Consider the following 18,553-nt stretch of genomic DNA (forward strand, 5'->3'; position numbering starts at 1 on the left):
TTACAACCAGGATTGTTTTCATGTAACGACTTGATCAGGAGTGACGTGTAAAATGGCTGGACCAATAAACCAACACCAACATCAGAAACAGCAAGACTCAGGAGCAGTGTTTTTAAAGTCTCTGGCAACGATGACGTTTTTCTTATCGCGTGGATTGTTACAATGTTTAACATGATGGCAGTATAGGACAGAAAACTGTTGAAGACACAATTTGCGATGTTCGTGGAATAGTAGTCCTCAACTTCAGACACCCTTGGATAGTAATCCAGAAACATTTCACAAAATGATTTCTTCATGACCACTGACTGAAGTTTCCTCAAACCACTAAGCGTTTAAAATAAGAGAAAACTGATAACTTTGTTCCTTTCTTGCCTCCACGGATCACCTTCGTTTTAAAGTCATATGCACTTACAAAAGGGACTTTCCTTCGTAAGAAAAGGTAGTATCGAAGAACCCTCCGCTTCCAGACGTTTTGGCAAGTAAACAAGAAATTAGAAAACAAATTTATACCTGTGTCATGAACATGGTGAATTCGTTATAACTAATTAAAATGAAACCAGCTGGGACATAAACTTCACTTGTGCGTTTGTGAAACCTAAAAAGCTGTCTCAAATATCGACAGTTTCAGACGAGTTAAATCGGTAAGAATACAACCCAATGAAGATCCTAGGACTTTCCTTCGTAAGCTAAGGTAGTATTGAAGAACAATCCGCTTCCAGACCTTTTGGTGAGTAAACAAGAAATTAGAAAACAAATTTATACCTGTGTCATGAACATGATGAATTTGTTATAACTAATTAAAGTGAAACCAGCTGGGACATAAACTTCACTTGTGTCTTTGTACAAAATCAAAAAAGCTGTCTCAAATTTCGACATTTCAGACGGGTTAAATAGGAAAGAATACAAGCGAGAGACAAATGCCTTTCATAGGTCGCTTATCATGCTGATAGATGGTACACCTGCAAGCTGCTTGGAGTTTCGTGTGTCGCTTTTCACGCAGAGTGGTCGAGTAATTAACGCCAAAATTAGTGCTCCATTTTAAATGTTGCTGGTAGCTTTGCCAGTAATAGAAATGGCCAAGAAAACGGTAATCGCTTAGTGAAATAAACAAATACTCAATCTATCGAATGGTTTGATAACAGACATCATATTTTCTTAGGAAGGTAAAAATTATACTGTAATGCAAAACAGCGACAGAAAACCCCAATTGACCTTTCTGTATTAATTTATGATGAGAAGCTTTCTTTTTGGAGTATGTTAATACACTCTTTTATAACAATATTGTTTTTCTAGCCGAGGCTGAATATTCTAACTTTTTTGCCCATTTTTGGCTGAAAATATTTTTGTAAATATTCTTAGATTATAGCGTGTGACATTGCCATTATCGAATATAATTTGTGTCTGGATGGTTTTAAAGTAATTTCGGAGCCAGCCTGCGGGCATTTAAGCCTGATATCACGCACGTAAGGTCTTGCAGAAATGTTATTAGCATCGAACATACGGCTTGTGCTTTTATTGTTGCCTTTTGGCCCGTTTTGACGTTTAGAGAAGTGAAGAATTTTAGACGGTAAGGATTTTATACATTTAAATTTATCATATTTACAAATTTTCGACACACAAAATTATATTCTTTTGAAAATCTCAGCCTCGGGTCTATTCTTAACCCTCGGACGTACAAGCTAACTCATACCCCCACCGAGGTACAAGGGGGGAGGGGATAGACCCCCCTCTTGGGTTTTCTTTCTGTTAAGGCACAGCAAAATGAATTGAAATTGATTAGATAGCCTTGAGCTTGCTGTACAAGTTGATACCAGTTTTCTTGGTTATGACGTCATATGACGTCAAATGAAGCTTATCTTCCTCGTCTCCGAAAGAAGTAATACATTTTTCCGTCTGTACGAACGGACGAACGGACGGACGTTCGCTCGCTCGCCCTTATAATAATGTCATAACCAAATTTTCTCGTCTTGATGGGTTACCAATTTTTGTTAGACATGGAGCTTCGCTCGCGCGCCTTCAGCGCGCAGGAGCTCGAAAAGAAACATGTCTTGTGCGAACCCAAACGCAAATCATTTTCAGTTTCCAAAGGGATAATTTCGAGAATCATATAAAAGCGTGCGTCTACTTCTGCATCAAAACGTATCTTGTTGAACATAATTCCTAAAAAGTTAGTTGCGCCACGAAGGGGACTTATTTGCGTGTTCACCTGCCATGGGCAAATTGGTAAATACAATTAATACAAATTACAAAATCTCGCTTTGCGGCCAGTAACTAGCCCTTTTTCAGATATATATTACTATTCCCTTTTATCTAGCTTTAGGAAATCATTAGCAATGGACCTGCACAGGCATTTGACTTTTAGAGCTAAAACTAGATAGAATTTCTAGTTTGTTGCATAGTCACTAGAAAATGGGAAAAGTAAATGTGTTGCGTGTATATACACCGATTCAAAGTATTGCATACAAAGAACTCTCCTTCGAAATAGGCTTCTGATTACAAATAAAAAAGTTACAAAAAACCAAAATGAAAACATTGTATGCTAGTAAGGAAGAAAATGAAGAAATGAGCAAGAGCAAGACAAAAATAATCACGCGGATGTATTTGCTGCACGTGATCACTTTGATGTAAAGATTCGTGACATCGATCTGGGTCTATTTTTCGGTTTAATTAGTTCCTTCACTTCTTGCCTCTTTTCATTAGAAATATTCAAAAAAAAAACTCAATAGATACCCAGAGGATGCTCTATATGCAAGACACGGATCCAGGTCCCGCAAAAAATATTGCACAAGCGAGAGAAAGCTGACACTTTAATAGAAAATGCCGTAGCCGTATGAAAAGGCCGGTGGATGAGCACGGCAGCAAGACACAGGAAAATTAGCGAAGAACATCAAAATTATTTGCCTTCAAACACCCATTTGGAAGGTAAGCTGTCATAGAAGTATTATCTCAGGCTTACTGGGTAGTTTTAATGGGAAAAGGGTAGGGTTTTCAATGGTTTGCTCAGAACGCGAGCGAAGGCTAGTCGAATTGTTTACATTTCCTGATTAAACAAAATCTCTTCGAAAGGTCAAGATGGGTTAACTTGCATGGGGCCGCTGACCTCAGAAATAACGTTTGCCAAGAAAAAAAAAAACATATCACGTTCAAAAACAGCTCTTGTACTTGCTAGAATTGAATTTTGAAAGAATTCTACATAATACCGAGTATGTTTTGAGATGTTTGAAAACGGTATGAAATTTTTGATTTTCAAAGTCTAGAAATTTCGGTTCTCTTCGCTTGCTCTCCAGGAATTTGGAATTACAATTGTAAGTCTTAAATATCATCAAAGCAGCTTAGCAATACCTCCTAAATAAAATTATAAACTAAGGAAAACCATCATTTGCTTTGCGCCTTCACGCGAGTTCGATTATCTGATCGTGAAATTTGACCTCATTTCTGTGATGCTTCGGCTTCACGGGTTGTCGACGGTTTTTCGTAATTTCCTCAAAAATGTAAAAACTCTAGAACCCAAAACTTATATCACGATTCTTAGCATACCATAGGTTATCTCTGGACGAAATATCATGGGGTCCATTTTTCAGACCTTGTGCCGCACCTCACGCGGTGGTTAGGGAGAGTGGCTCTTAAGAGGCGCCCTCTGTAATTTTCAACTATGGCCATTTGGACCAGAAAAAATCAAATTCCTCAAACTTTCTCAGATGAATGGTCTAGATAAGTGATTCACAAAAATATAACTTTCAGTTCAATTCGATTCGTATTTTAGCGCTGGGGCCACCATCTTGGTTTTGCCCCTCTGAGAGGGCTTTCAGCGGCCATTTTAGGGCACATTTTTAACAATTTGCCATACAAAGAAAACGATCTAAATCCGGGTAAAAACCCTTTATTCGAGACAAGCAAATGTTTCTTGTTACATTGAGAGGCTGTTTTGGCAATTTGATCATCACCTGATTTTTCTACAGAATTTTAAATTTCTTCCCTTTCGGACTACTCATGAAGCGCCATAAAAAAGGCGAAGTTTAAAGGAAAATATCGCCAAAAGTACATCACTTGAGATCCCAAAACTACCCTCCACTTAAAGAGCAATGTCTCACCTGTAAAAACATGCAATAAAATTTTGGGGCAGTTAAAACTGTAAAATGTTAGAAGAAGAAGTTTAAGCTGTGCTTTTGTCAACAAAGATCGCCGTCCTAATTAGCATAATAACGTGAAAATAACGATGCACAGAGAAAATAATGATATATTCCACTTACCTCGCGACATGTCGACAACTGGATGTTCCACGATGCCTCATGTTATATTTCCAGTATGTTTCAGCCACATTTTCGGTGATTAGTGTACGAAATCACTCTCAGACATCGCCACGGTTAAGCAGATTTCAACTCTCCGAAGCCCGCTTCATAACATCTACCAATATTATTTGTCTTTCGCCTCATAAGCCGCCGTTTACAAGAAGTTTAACAATTTGCTGAGGTCCTAACTGGCCCAGAACTCTGTTAGCAGCCTTTAAAATCCTCCTCTTAATCGAGGATTCTCATCAAGAACTCGTTTAAGCTCAGTTCTGTTTTGATCTGTTGTGTACCCGCCATTATTCCACAGATTGCGTTACATTTGACAAATGCACATTCCCACGGGTAGGGGTAGGGTGGGTAGGAAGTGAAAATGTAACAGACATTAAAGCCATTTTACGCATTTCTGTGGCTAAACTATTGTAGTAACTGGCTTTCCCAGAATGATTTGAACATGAGCTTCTGCTTGCAGGTATTTTCTAGTTTATTTTTGCAGGGTAGGGGGGGGGGGGGGGGTCGTGTATTAGAAAAAAAAAAAAAAGGGAAAAAAGAAAACGATGGACAGTATCAAGTTAAAAGATTATGATCTGTGTATCTTGATCAGCTTTATCAGTTCATCAGTGAGGCCCTATTAGGGGTTTTCAGGATACTGGATATTTGGGGTAAAAAATTAACAGGATACAAGAAATTTAGGGGAAAAATTAATGGGGTAGATAATGTTTAGATCAGATAAAGCGGGACAGTCGTGTCTTTCGCTGCCGGAAGTGCCATCAAATTTTGCAAAAGACAACAGACTGACGAATAGTGCGCAGGAAGTAATGATAAGCGACATTTTATTGAAACTTCTTACATTTTCTTAGCCGTTTCACTTTTGCATCAGAAAAGAAAATGCTCAGAAAATTACTGAAGGGCAGTTAAGGACGGTGCCTTCCATTTTAGGCATGGTTTAAAGGCCAGGCGCGCGCTTGGGTTGGAACTAGTGACGTAATTAACTACCTTACGAAGCGTGCGACTTAAAGAAAAATCCTATTGTGGCCGAAACAAATTTCGCACTAAAATTACGAGCCTGTACTAAAACCGGGATTACCAGAAAAGCAGCATATCGCTAAGCACTAACTGTGAACGGCTTCCAGCTGAAAAGCTAGCTTTTATCGTATCCGTAGAAAAAATCATACTGAAATTCAACTGTAGATGGCATAATGCGCACGCAAAACAATTGCGAGACGTCAATGTTTAACTTACTTGGAAAGTAACAGGAAAAAATGTAACGGACACCGACAAAGTTTTCGAAAGGATGAAACAACTCATTTAACTTTTTAAAAAGGGGTAATTACAGCTACATTTTATGGTATGAATTGGAAGTGGCAAGCCTATCCGACAGTGCATTAGTTTTTGGCTGTGAGGAAAAGTTATGTAGACTGTATTTTGGCTAAGCCAGAGGAGTGCTGTTGCGACGATTCTGTTATTAAATACATATCAAAAGTGGTTTTTATGTTACCACTTACCACGTAGTTTAAAAATGTTTTTTAATATGTTTAGTTTTCTGCATGTAAAGGCGAACCTTAGGAGAATCTGTGAAGAAATATCTTTACCTTTTTTTCAGAAAAATGCTACCTTCAGCATTAGCTAATTATCTCGGAAAAATTAATGACTACCCCCAGTTTTCTTTGTGGATTCTAATAACCCTGGCTAAGATCTACTTTTTCCACGTTTGCTTAATCTGGCGGAAACACGTTTGTATTTTGTAGGCACCACTCGTTATGCGCCTGAGGCACCCCACAGCCACTAATGTCGTTCAGTTCTGTGATGGAGCACAGCTGCATGTCTGCACAAGACTAGTTTTCAACCCTAGGCAGGCCGCTTTAAAATATCCGCATCTATCAAGCGAAGCACTAATGTTGACGCTTAGCTTTTTAAAGACATTACAGATGCGTTTAAGGCACACAAGTTGAATGAGTCATAAGCAATTGGATGAGTTAAATGACACTTGTCAAAAATATCTGCAGCTTGATTCTCAGCGGTTGTTGTGTCTTGTTGGAGCCCCTTCTCCTGTCTGTTTCTGAGATTTGAAGCCATTCGCGAGAGGAAGGTTTAAACGTGGCAAGGGGTCAGGAACTCATCACAGGTGAACCGCCTAATTCTGGCCTCATCTTTTGAGCGCCTCATCTTTTGTGCTACAGTAATTGCTTCGACTTTTATGGCCGTTTCCTGACCCGAGAAAAACTTTTCTTGCGCACTGCTTGTCAGTCTGTTGCCTTTCGCAGCATTTGATGGCATTTCGGGCAGCGAAAGACACAAGTATAATGCTGAACAAAAAAAAAACAAGGAAGAGGCTTTTTATTGGAGTTCTATCCGTATTCTATTTGTAATAAATGAAAATTTTCGGCAAAAACCAATGGCTGTCAATGAGATTAGGGTAGTTGTTTACAAATATAGTGTGGAATGATGTGAAGTTTATATGAAATAAATGTTGTGTGGAATGTTGTGCCTCGATCGCTTTGCAGACACAAAAGTTGCCATGTAAGAAATTCTTGTTAAACGGTACAGAATTCGGGACACATTTCATTCTCTGTTTATTTCTCCAGCCCCGTCTTTATCTATCTATTCAGTGTAACAAGTGTGGGCTTCGAAATTACTAACAAGGAGCTGCGTTACCTAACCTTAAAACCTCTAAAATCTGATACAAAACTTTCATATTCCACCGAAATATAAGTACTAAGAGTCCAGAATAAATGCTTATAGCAGTTGACGTACATTTATTTTATCCTAAATAGCTGACCATTGTTGAGGCCCCATAGTGGGAGGGGGGAAGGGGGGGGGGGTTTCGGTGTATCCCTTATCCTATTAATTTTTGTCCTAAATATCTTGTATCCTGTTAAATCCAGCTCAACGATTCCCTACTCAATTAATGTCCTGTTTTATCTGATCTAAACATGCTCTACCCCATTAATATTTCCCCTAAATTTATTCCATCCTATTAACTTTTTACCCAAATATCCAGTATCCTGAAAACCCCTAATAGGGCCTCACTGATGAACTGATAAAACTGATCAAGATACACAGATCATAATCTTTTGACCTGATACTCTCTATCGTTTTCTTTTTTTCTTTTTTTTTTTTTAATACACGACCCCACTCCCCCACCTACCCTCCAAAAATAAACTAGAAAATACCTGCAAGCAGAAGTTCATGTTCAAATCATTCCGGGAAAGCCAGTTACTACAATAGTTTAGCCACAGAAATGCGTAAAACGGCTTTAATGTCTGTTACATTTTCACTTCCTACCCACCCTACCCCTACCCGTGGGAATGTGCATTTGTCAAATGTAACGCATTCTGTGGAATAATGGCGGGTGCACAACAGATCAAAACAGAACTGAGCTTAAACGAGTTCTTGATGAGAATCCTCGATTAAGAGGAGGATTTTAAAGGCTGCTAACAGAGTTCTGGGCCAGTTAGGACCTCAGCAAATTGTTAAACTTCTTGTAAACGGCGACTTATGAGGCGAAAGACAAATAATATTGGTAGATGTTATGAAGCGGGCTTCGGAGAGTTGAAATCTGCTTAACCGTGGCGATGTCTGAGAGTGATTTCGTACACTAATCACCGAAAATGTGGCTGAAACATACTGGAAATATAACATGAGGCATCGTGGAACATCCAGTTGTCGACATGTCGCGAGGTAAGTGGAATATATCATTATTTTCTCTGTGCATCGTTATTTTCACGTTATTATGCTAATTAGGACGGCGATCTTTGTTGACAAAAGCACAGCTTAAACTTCTTCTTCTAACATTTTACAGTTTTAACTGCCCCAAAATTTTATTGCATGTTTTTATAGGTGAGACATTGCTCTTTAAGTGGAGGGTAGTTTTGGGATCTCAAGTGATGTACTTTTGGCGATATTTTCCTTTAAACTTCGCCTTTTTTATGGCGCTTCATGAGTAGTCCGAAAGGGAAGAAATTTAAAATTCTGTAGAAAAATCAGGTGATGATCAAATTGCCAAAACAGCCTCTCAATGTAACAAGAAACATTTGCTTGTCTCGAATAAAGGGTTTTTACCCGGATTTAGATCGTTTTCTTTGTATGGCAAATTGTTAAAAATGTGCCCTAAAATGGCCGCTGAAAGCCCTCTCAGAGGGGCAAAACCAAGATGGTGGCCCCAGCGCTAAAATACGAATCGAATTGAACTGAAAGTTATATTTTTGTGAATCACTTATCTAGACCATTCATCTGAGAAAGTTTGAGGAATTTGATTTTTTCTGGTCCAAATGGCCATAGTTGAAAATTACAGAGGGCGCCTCTTAAGTCTTCAATTCCAGAAGTGGTCACTTTGTAAGTTTTCTTGAAAATACCAAAAGCACTGACAGTTACGAACGGAAGGACGCAAGCTTGTCATTTCGTATCAACGAATTTGTCTCAATGAATTCCCGCCAAAACTAGAAAACGTAACTACATTTTCTAGTTCCACAAAGAACTAACATGCACAATGGACATGAATGGCGTCTTTTTCTCAACTCAGTTCTTGGTTTATCGAAATGTGATAACCCACTATCTTTAGCGTTTGATATGTTGCATGAAACTAGGGTACAACATTAGTAAACCCGAAGATGTTATAACCGCAAGTTGCAAACAAATAATCAACCAATCAGAGCGCGTGCTGTACAACCATTCATGTTTGAATTATACTATGACACAGCTGTCGGTATGACAAAAAAAACCGTCGTCGATCCTACCAGTTTTCAAGATCGACCTAAAATAAACTCTGTCGCTTATATAAGACCATATATCCAAACCAGACCATAATTTGAAACTCAGCTGAATCATAAAACAACATTCATTTGTCTCAAATGCAAAGGAAAAATTACGTTACAGTCACTCAGATACAACAAAAATCAATTTGTTTTGTCCTTTAAGGTGGCCGAACACAGTTTTCAAGAGCCTATGCCTAATTTACCATTACTTTTAAGCTATTTATGCTTTGGCGCTCGTTTTTTGCAAGAGTCAAGGTTAACCACAGAAAAGTTTATTCTCGCATTTTGGCTAAGGTGTGTGCTGTTGCCATGGCAACGGGGCTGGTTAAAAACAAGGCTTAAAAAATGGTTTTTGTTTATTTAAAAAAACTCCAGTCGTTAGATTTTTTTCATCTTTTGCCCACTACGAATTGACATTAAATCCCTTCTGTCAACACTGTTCTAATAAAATTTTGACATAGGCGATTTTCGTAATTCGCCGTAAATCGTTTTCACCGCATGTTCTGTATTATTAAAAATTCCCAATGTCAAAATTCAGATTTTTTGCGATAGATCATTCACGTGGTTTCTGAACTATTTTTTTGCCAAATTTCTTGAAATTCTAACGACTGGATCGTCAGAAATCCGCAAGTTTCTGCAAAAGTAATCGGTCTCAATTTTTCGAGCAACTGCGCATGCGCTGCATTTAACTGGGTTCTTTCGGTAACAAAGAGAAAGTTGAGAATTGCTGGTTTCTTTGCGTCGTTACCTTTTCTAACATATCTCTGTAATAAAAGACTAAAGGCATCAATACACTGTAATTGAGCGCGCGCACAAAGATTGCAAAGAGCGATCATTTTATTTACTCAACACCCGCACTATCTGTGCTAATTTTTCTCTATTATTGAACGCAGTGTATTTATGGCTTTAGTCTTTTATTACAAAGATATGTTAGAAAAGGTATAGCTTAAAAGTAATGAAGAATTAGGCATAGGCTCTTGAAAACTGTGTTCGGCCACCTTAAACGTTTTGGTGACGGCCTAATAACGACTATAACAATTTAAAGACAGTTATGTTAATGCTCGCCTTACTCCGGGTTGGCGAAACAACTTAGTTGCTACTTCGTAATGTACGCGTTATATTTTCGTACAGAATATAATTAATTTTCAGGGCCTATTTAATAACACTCCAACCCCTAAATTTAAATCTTAATTCTAAAGGTGTAAAAGATAAGTGGTTATATAAAGCAAATAAAAGTGCGTGAGTAGTAACCATTAAAAGACTAATACATCTCACACACCAATCGGAAACAACGTTGTGCAGATAAAATAGAGTGTTTTCGCTTCTTTGTACAATGTTCCTCGATGACATCACTAGCAAAAATTTTTTATTATAATTTTAAATGATACTTGCTACCGCTTATTTTGGGTCGGCTAGCGGCTCTCGTAAGGTGTCACATGAATGGCGTGATACCCTTTGAGAGGTCAATAAAATAATCAACAGAAACAATGCCCCTAACCCAAAAACAATAACACCTGCTGACAAGCAAAAGAATTACAAGCTTACGAGAACTCCTACACTCCTGATTTTTTTCGATAAGCAAGAAGTAAACGGCCGCAAGAACTGATTCAAATTTAAAATGGTCTGTAAATTAACAAAGGGGGAACTAGCCTATCTAGATAACTGCAACTCGAACCATTTCAGTCAAACTACCTCCTTTCTTATTCACTAAAGTGTCAAATGTGTCGAATTCGTCAACTTCCCCATCTTTCAAAACGAAAACCATGTCACAGTCTTTGATGGTGCTTAAACGATGAGCTACAGTGATGACTGTGGAGTCCTTTAGTTTCTCATGCACTACGTTCCAGATTGTTTGTTCTGTTTTTGGATCCACATGTGCAGTGGGCTCATCCAAGATGACGATCTTGCTTTGCTGTAACAGCACACGAGCCAAACAAATTAACTGCCGCTCTCTTACACTGACATTTGCTCCATGTTCCAACAGCTCGTGATCTAGCTGTCCCTCTTGACTCTCTACCAACACTTTCAGTTGCACATCCTCTAAAGCTCGCCACAAATCTGCATCTTGCAACTGTTCCAAGAGATCGAGATTTTTTCTCAGCAATCCACTAAACAGGACAGGGCTTCGGCCAAAAACGGGTTAACATCGGCGAGAGGTTAAGAGACCGCTATGTCACCTATAAATAACTGCCTTTACATTACACGCAGCTCTTTGGTAATGCACGTGATTTTGTCCTGTGAGCTTTGTTGCAAGCTATAATATTATGTTTCTGCACAGTTCCATTCTCCACCTCTGCAGCACTTGCCCTTCTCTCCGTCTTCACGATACTGAAAGGGTTGTGAAAACAAGCTCAAGGATGAAAGAATTATTGACCCTGGTTATCAGATCGAGTAATTCAGAAAAAAGATAAAGCCGTCTCTTATCGCTCCAAGCCGGTCTGGCTCATGTCAGGGAGTGAAAGGCAAACCGGCGACAAACAACTGGATAGGCTGCTCTGTTTGAAACCAAAATGGTAATCCTCGCAAGTCCCTGCGATTCACCACAATAAACGATGAAATAATCAGCAAACTGATAGTTAGAAGGGGGCTACCAGGCTTGCGTGGTCTTACAATGGCAGACCCTCAGAATTGGTATCGTCTTTCTTGCCGATTTTTATTTACCTTACAAATGCCTTACCGGCATCCTGAGACACCAAAACAACTGCCAGAGAGACTGCACCTATTAACAGGGATGCGAGGAGGTCCAATCGTACACCAAGCCATCGCCCACTGGCCATCACCATAATGTACGACTGATTACAAACATCTTGATATCTAACGGAATAAAACCGCACTAAGTAAATGAGCGAATAAATGAAATTAGTAGTACATACATACAACCTTTATTTATACACGATAAAAGACGTCAAAGCTAACAAGCTTGTGGGGTCGTGCACTAATAAGATACATAAAATAACTACAAGTAGTAATCGCAAAACGTCCAGATTGACATCAGCTGAAGCACGGGAAAACTTACACGAGCAAGTCACAATTGGTCATTACCGGGTGACCTCTGATTGAATGGCAAGTGGCGCAAGACTTTTTAGAACTGACTTAACGTAGTGCGTATGCCGCGCTCTACTTTCGAAATTCAAGTGAAATAGAACTGCTCTAAAGATTGTAAAGATTAAAACAATGCAACTGTAAAACTGATCCACGAAATCCCTTCGTTTGCCTCTTGTTCGAATCGTGTCCAGTCCATTCAGTGTCTCGGAAAAGTGAGAAAAGACTGGACTGCGGCATATTGACTCTAACCTTTTCAGCTCTCTGGACGTTTTCAAGTAATACTTGGAGATGTACAAGACTAACAAAATTAACGGAACTACAACAAATAGAAGCCGAGGATTTGTAACAGTTGGTACGATCACCAAGAAGACTCGCTGGATAGATACTAGAAGAGTCTTGGGCAGAGTCAAGGCAGCTTAAATCTTTAGAAAATCGATTGAGTATTCTTCCCACGGGATTTTAGTCAAATAACAGAAACTGTGCTTTTAAAATAGCTAGCACCATTTGGTCATGAAGGTGCTCAGAACATCAGTCTTGAGGAAACCAGAAGGAATGCATAAGCTCGAATGACGGCAAAGATAAGAGACGCAGCGACAAGACAAGCATAGATAGTGAGGTTTCTGTTGTCTTTCTTATCTTCTGGAAGTTTCTGTGTTAGCGAGGAGAGCCAGACGTCAGGAGCAGCTATCATTGCTGAGAAAAGAAATAGGCCATATTGACCTATTAAACCTATTATAAACTTATTAAAAAATTATAAAAACATTCTTTGGCTATAAAAAGTTACAACTTTCGAGCTTTCGGCAGTGTCATGAGTGCAGCCTTCGATAGATAAAAAATTATAACTTCAAATATATACAAAAATAGGTGAGACTATAAAAAGAATAATCTTAAAATGAAAAAGAATACGAGTGTCAATAAACTAATTGGTCTTTTCTAAAGGATTAGAGTCCTGATTGGCGGCCTTAAATTGTTATCTGCATGATTTATCGAAGCGGTGTGCGTTGATTCTAGGGTCTTGCGAATACGGAAAGAACTCTTGTCAATCACTTGAGAATTATTAAATACAGATATCAAACAGATCCTTGGTTGTGCCATGGGCAGTCCTGTTAGTCCTGTGGTTGCCAATTTATGTATGGAAGCAGTCTAGGATATCGCCATCAACACAACTCCCTTTCAACACAACTTTCTTCCATTTATCTCCAGCTGTGAAAAAAATGCGAGCACATCTTCCGTGTGTTTTCGAGAAAACAAAAGTTTCGTGTTACATTCCTTTACATCCCAGCCTATAAAAAACCTAAGTAAAGGAAACAGGATCTATCCTTCTGTGTAGCTATTCCTACCTCCGATCAGGCGCTCTTTTTACTGCACCGCCGCGAACGAATAGAAAGAACGGTCGCAGGTTAAACTATTCTAGATTACTCGTGCTTACCTTAAACTAGACCTTTTAAGGTTCAACTTATTCCTATACCCAACAGCTCACGTCTAGAGTCGTGTTGATGCATACTGAGAGCTCTGATGACAGCATTGATACACAAAGCAAGTGTACAACAATAGATAAGATTATCTTTCTGTGGCTCAGCTGATTTTAGTATGGAAATGAAGTATCCGAATAACAGTGGTTGAAGAAGGTGAGAAAATGAATAAAAAGCATTCGTGAATACAATAGTCATGGGATCCTTTACGAGAGAACATTATGACGTTTTTCCAAAGTGTTCAGCCTCAAAAGGTCCAGAGCACAGGAGCTTTTGAGGTACCTTTTAGGATATTGAACCGAAACAAATGAGACTTGTGATATTTGATAATCAACTGATTTACCGCTAATAAAAACAATGAAAGTTTAATGTATAGATTTAGAATTGGAACCTCTAAGGGGTTAAATAGAATTCCAGCCACACCCACAAAACAAGATCTTTTTCGACGACGATTTCCGACGAGCACCCCCGTCCTTTTTATATGGGAGTCTCCCCCCGGGGGGGGGGGGGTCGGCCACGCTGCCTCCTCTCCTATTCTACACTATTCATGCTTACCTTATAATAGATTAGACCTTTTAAGGTCATTCCACTGAAATAGAACCTGCACTGAGATTTTTGTGAAGCTTTGCCTATTGATTGTTTATATTGTAGGAACTTAAATTTTGAAATAAAAATGAGGGTCTCCATGTTCGTATAGGAACAACAGCACCTTGTTTATACCCAATAAATCCTTATAATAGCACCATGATTGTAGTCACGACTGCTTGCTAAATTCACGTTTCCTACCATTGCTTTTTGTTCGACGCTGAGAATTGGTCCATATTTATTTTACACAGAGAAATTTGTTACTCAATTTTAAACAACAGAAAAAAATGATAGGTCACCATACTCGTTTGCGAGAAAATGACGATTTATCTCTATGGCGAGGTCCAGCCGTAAAGAAAAAGCCGCCATTTATTTAATGCACGCGCTAATCACGCGGACCACGCGGAAAAAGTAGATCTTTGCAAGGGCTATTGGAATCCACATAGAAAAATGGAGGTAACCACGCATTTGTTCGAGATAGTTAGCCTTGAATCTCAACAAAAATGCTGACATCAACATTTTTCTGAAAAAAGAAGGAAAGGATATTTCTTCACAGATTTCCTTAGAATTCGCCTTTACATATAGAAAAGCAAACACATTAATAAAGATCTTAAAACTACATGGTAAATGGTAACTTCAAAATCATTTTTGGTATGTTTTTTAATAACAAAATCGCTGCAACAGCTTCTTTAGCGTCTCTGACAGCCTTCCTCTGGTTCAGCTAAAATACAGTCTAAATACCTTTTGCTCACAACCAGAAACTAATCACGTGTTGAATAGGCTTACCACTTCCATTTCATAACATAAAATGTAGGGGTAACCGCGCGTTTTTTAAAGTTATTGATCTTTTTTGAAAACTTTTACGGTGCCCGCTACATTCTTTCCTGTCACCTCCCCAGTAAGTAAAGTATTTGTGTATCTCGCTCTTGTTTTGCGCGCGCACTACGCCATCAGCAGGTACATGTTTACAGTTGGATTTCAATATAATTTTCGACAAATAACAGCTAGCTAGTTTTTCAGCTGACGTTAACAGTTAGTGGTTCGCGACATGCTGATATTCTGTTGTTCCTAGTTTAAGTACAGGTACATTAAACTTGATTTGGTCACAGTAGGAAAATCTTGCTTTCATTTCAGTCGTTTACTTGGTAGCGTACTTGATTGCGTCATTGTCAACCAAGCGCGCGCGTGGCGCTTGAACCATGCCCTACGTGATGCGCAGAACGTGTGCGCAGTAACAAAAGTAGGCACCGTCCTTAATAACTCCCGATCAACCGAGAAGTCTAGTTTTGTATGTGTTTGGAGGATATCTATTCCCTGAGCCTCTAAGAAAGCAGTTCACTTCTCGCAGCAGATAATGTCTGCAGGCAAATATTCGTGCATGTTTGGAAGGAGACGTAACTATTTCAAAATATTGATGGCATTTTGACAGCTGAATATAAATACGCTCAAATGCGAAGGCGTAACGTGCAGTTTTCGTGGGGTACTCACCAAGAGAAAGTTCATGGAGCACCAAAGGCTCGAGTCGCAAGGGATGTTTTGGGGCATGCCCAGGAAATTTACTATGAGGGGCTCGGAAATGCCGTTTTCCGACCATGTTTTCCAAGCAACAGTTTCATACACCAAAACATGGAAAAACGAAGAGTTGGTAACTTATGTTCTTTACATGTTCGATTATTGATATCAGGTGTAATAGGAGAGTTCAGGAATGTCAAACCAGCCGATTTAGTTATTACAGACGCATTTCACCAGTCAATATACCGTATGTAATTATCCATTTTTTCTGGATTTCCGGAGGTACGTTCATACGGACGTGCGCACGGGGGTTAATGTGTATCCGAAGATTTATGACTTAAAAATGGTTTGATACCTAAGGTATTTTTGTTTCTGCAAATTGAAAGATTTCAAAACAAACGTTTTAGATATATTTCCAACAATTTTACAAGACGCAAATATGCAGATTTGCAAAGTTCGAGCTTGTACTGAAGCTTAGCATCAGACTCCAGTTGCTAACAATCTAATATATAGATTTAGCCAAGCCTAAAAGCGGAGCTCCAGATTGCAATAACTAGCCATAAAAAAGGAGGAATTGTTTTTCTTGGATCGGAAACTCAAAAAATGATCAATTGTGAGCATGCCATTGTTCAGCGTGTGGTTTCGCTATTATCTGACAAACTGACGAGAAGATTGTTCAAGGAATATGTCGGAAAAAGAGCCAAAAACGCGCCAGGGGTAAATTGGCGTCGAAATTTTGCCTTTGCATGTACTCTCTCCTTCTCCCCCAAAGTAATAACCTGGTTTGAACCCGCGATCCAATCGAAAAACCAGTCCCTGGTCAGCAGTGAACTTCAGAAACACGTGACCTCGATAAGCTCTAAACCTGAGCCTGCGATATGGTCACGTAATACGGGTCAGCGAATAGCTTGTTTTGATAGCTGTCAAATAACATGGATACCCAAAATCAAAGATATAGATATGGTAATCGTGCTACTCTCTTATTTTTCAAGGTATTGGCGTACGGACGTACGGACGTACGGACAGTCACGTGACAACCAAATTTTTTCAGATCGATGGGTTACTAAATTTTCTAAGGTATAAGGCTCCGCTCGCGCGCCTTTGGCGTGCAGGAGCTCCGCTAATGATGAAAAATATCCCGTAACAAAACAATCAACCGGATAGTAATTTTTTTGGGTCTGGTGTAAGATTTATAACAACTTTATTTGCGCCAAAAATATACAAATGCGTACATGCAAATAGGTGGCCAGCAGGGAAGAACTTAATGTTCATATAAAGCTGACCACCTTAATAAAAATAGGTAAACTACATATACAATTCTAAAGCATATAATTATTATCCACCCTCTGAATAAGGACCCAGGTATAAAAGGACATGAGTTAACGAATCATAAACTGTAAAATACCACAATATATTTCACTTGAGTCCACCTTTTAACTGGCGTAGAAAGGCTGTTGCTTTTAGGTATTTAAATGTGCAACTCTCTAAAACGCTTTCTTCTGTGACAGATTGGAAGACGGCAGAAGCACAGTTCTCTCACTGGAGGAAGTAAGTGATATGTAATTCTCCATTTCTTCCGAGTCCGTCTGTCGTTTTAATAGAGATTTTAGATCTACGTTTCCCGCGAACGGCAAATAAACTGGTATGGGTCTCGTGACCAGGGCCAGACGTCGCGTTTGAGGTTTTGTTTTTGTCAAAGTTGGCGTTAATTTGACAATTTCCAATGCGTTGACAAGATGATTTTTATTCGATACAATTTACCCCAATCTAAATCGACTAACGCCCGAACGGCGAATTGCAAACGTCTAACCTCAAACCGCAGTTGACGCTTGCGGCAAACGTGGATCTGAAGGTCTCTACTGCCTCTCAACCTGACGCTATTTACTTTCACAAATGTAAGTCTATGAAGATATTTACAGAGCCATTAAGAGCGACTCTCTATAGGGACCGAATGAGAGTGAAAAAATGTGGCACAAGGTCGGAAAAATGGACCCCTTGATATTCGTCCAGAGATAACCTATGGCATGCTAAGAATCGTGATATAAGTTTTAAGTTCTAGAGTTTTTCCATTTTTGAGAAAATTACGAAAAACCGTCGACAACCCGTGAAGCCGAAGAATCACAGAAATGAGGTCAAACTTCACGATCAGATAATCGAATTCGCGTGAAGGCGCAAAGCAAATGATGGTTTTCCTTAGTTTATAATTTTATTTAGGAGGTATTGCTAAGTTGCTTTGATGATAATTAAGACTTACAATTGTAATTCCGAATTCCTGGAGAGCAAGCGAAGAGAACCGAAATTTCTAGACTTTGAAAATCAAAAATTTCATACCGTTTTCAAACATCTCAAAACATACTCGGTATTAGGTAGAATTCTTTCAGACTTCAATTCTAGCAAGTACAAGAGCTGTTTTTGCACGTGATATAATTTTTTTCTTGGCAAAAGTTATTTCTGAGGTGAGCGGCCCCATGCAAGTTGACCCATTTTGACCTTTCGAAGAGATTTTGTTTAATCAGGAAATGTAAACAATTCTAGTAGCCTTAGCTCGCTTTCTGAACAAACCATTGAAAAACCCTGCCATTTCCCATTAAAACTACCCAGTAAGCCTGAGATAATACTTCGATGACCGCTTCCCTTCCAAATGGGTGTTGAAGGCAAATAATTTTGATGTTCTCAGTTAATTTTTCCATTGCTTTCTTGTTGCCGCGCTTTATAATTTAGGGTCATATCTTAACATCGAGCTTGTAAGCCGGTTCCAAGCTAAGCTTGTGCAGCATTTTTTCCGGAAAACCAATCCATATGTTGCAATATCTACCTCTCAGTGAGCAACCCCTTGATATTCATTTAGTTTCTTGTATAATAAAAAAAATTCCTAAGCGCAAGAAAGGTGCGATGACCT

At 39.0% G+C, this 18,553-nt stretch overlaps 1 protein-coding gene and 1 pseudogene across 1 annotated transcript in view; both read right to left on the reverse strand.

The window, feature by feature from the left end:
- The window catches only part of LOC149112278 (adenosine receptor A2a-like), a 1,408-nt gene extending 955 nt beyond the window's left edge, over window positions 1–453 (reverse strand). Inside the window, exon 1 of the mRNA XM_089290104.1 lies at window positions 1–453. This exon is cut by the window's left edge and continues 955 nt beyond it. Within this exon, the coding sequence (XP_089146230.1) occupies window positions 1–296 (296 nt within the window). The 5' untranslated portion in view covers window positions 297–453.
- Window positions 454–10,276: 9,823 nt separating this feature from the next.
- On the reverse strand, window positions 10,277–12,776 carry LOC149112279 (ATP-binding cassette sub-family C member 4-like; annotated as a pseudogene).
- Window positions 12,777–18,553: the final 5,777 nt, after the last annotated feature.

The sequence above is a fragment of the Orbicella faveolata genome, unplaced genomic scaffold (genome assembly GCF_042242905.1).
Source record: "Orbicella faveolata isolate gen_17 unplaced genomic scaffold, um_ofav_v1 contig_2, whole genome shotgun sequence".
NCBI lineage: Eukaryota > Metazoa > Cnidaria > Anthozoa > Scleractinia > Merulinidae > Orbicella > Orbicella faveolata.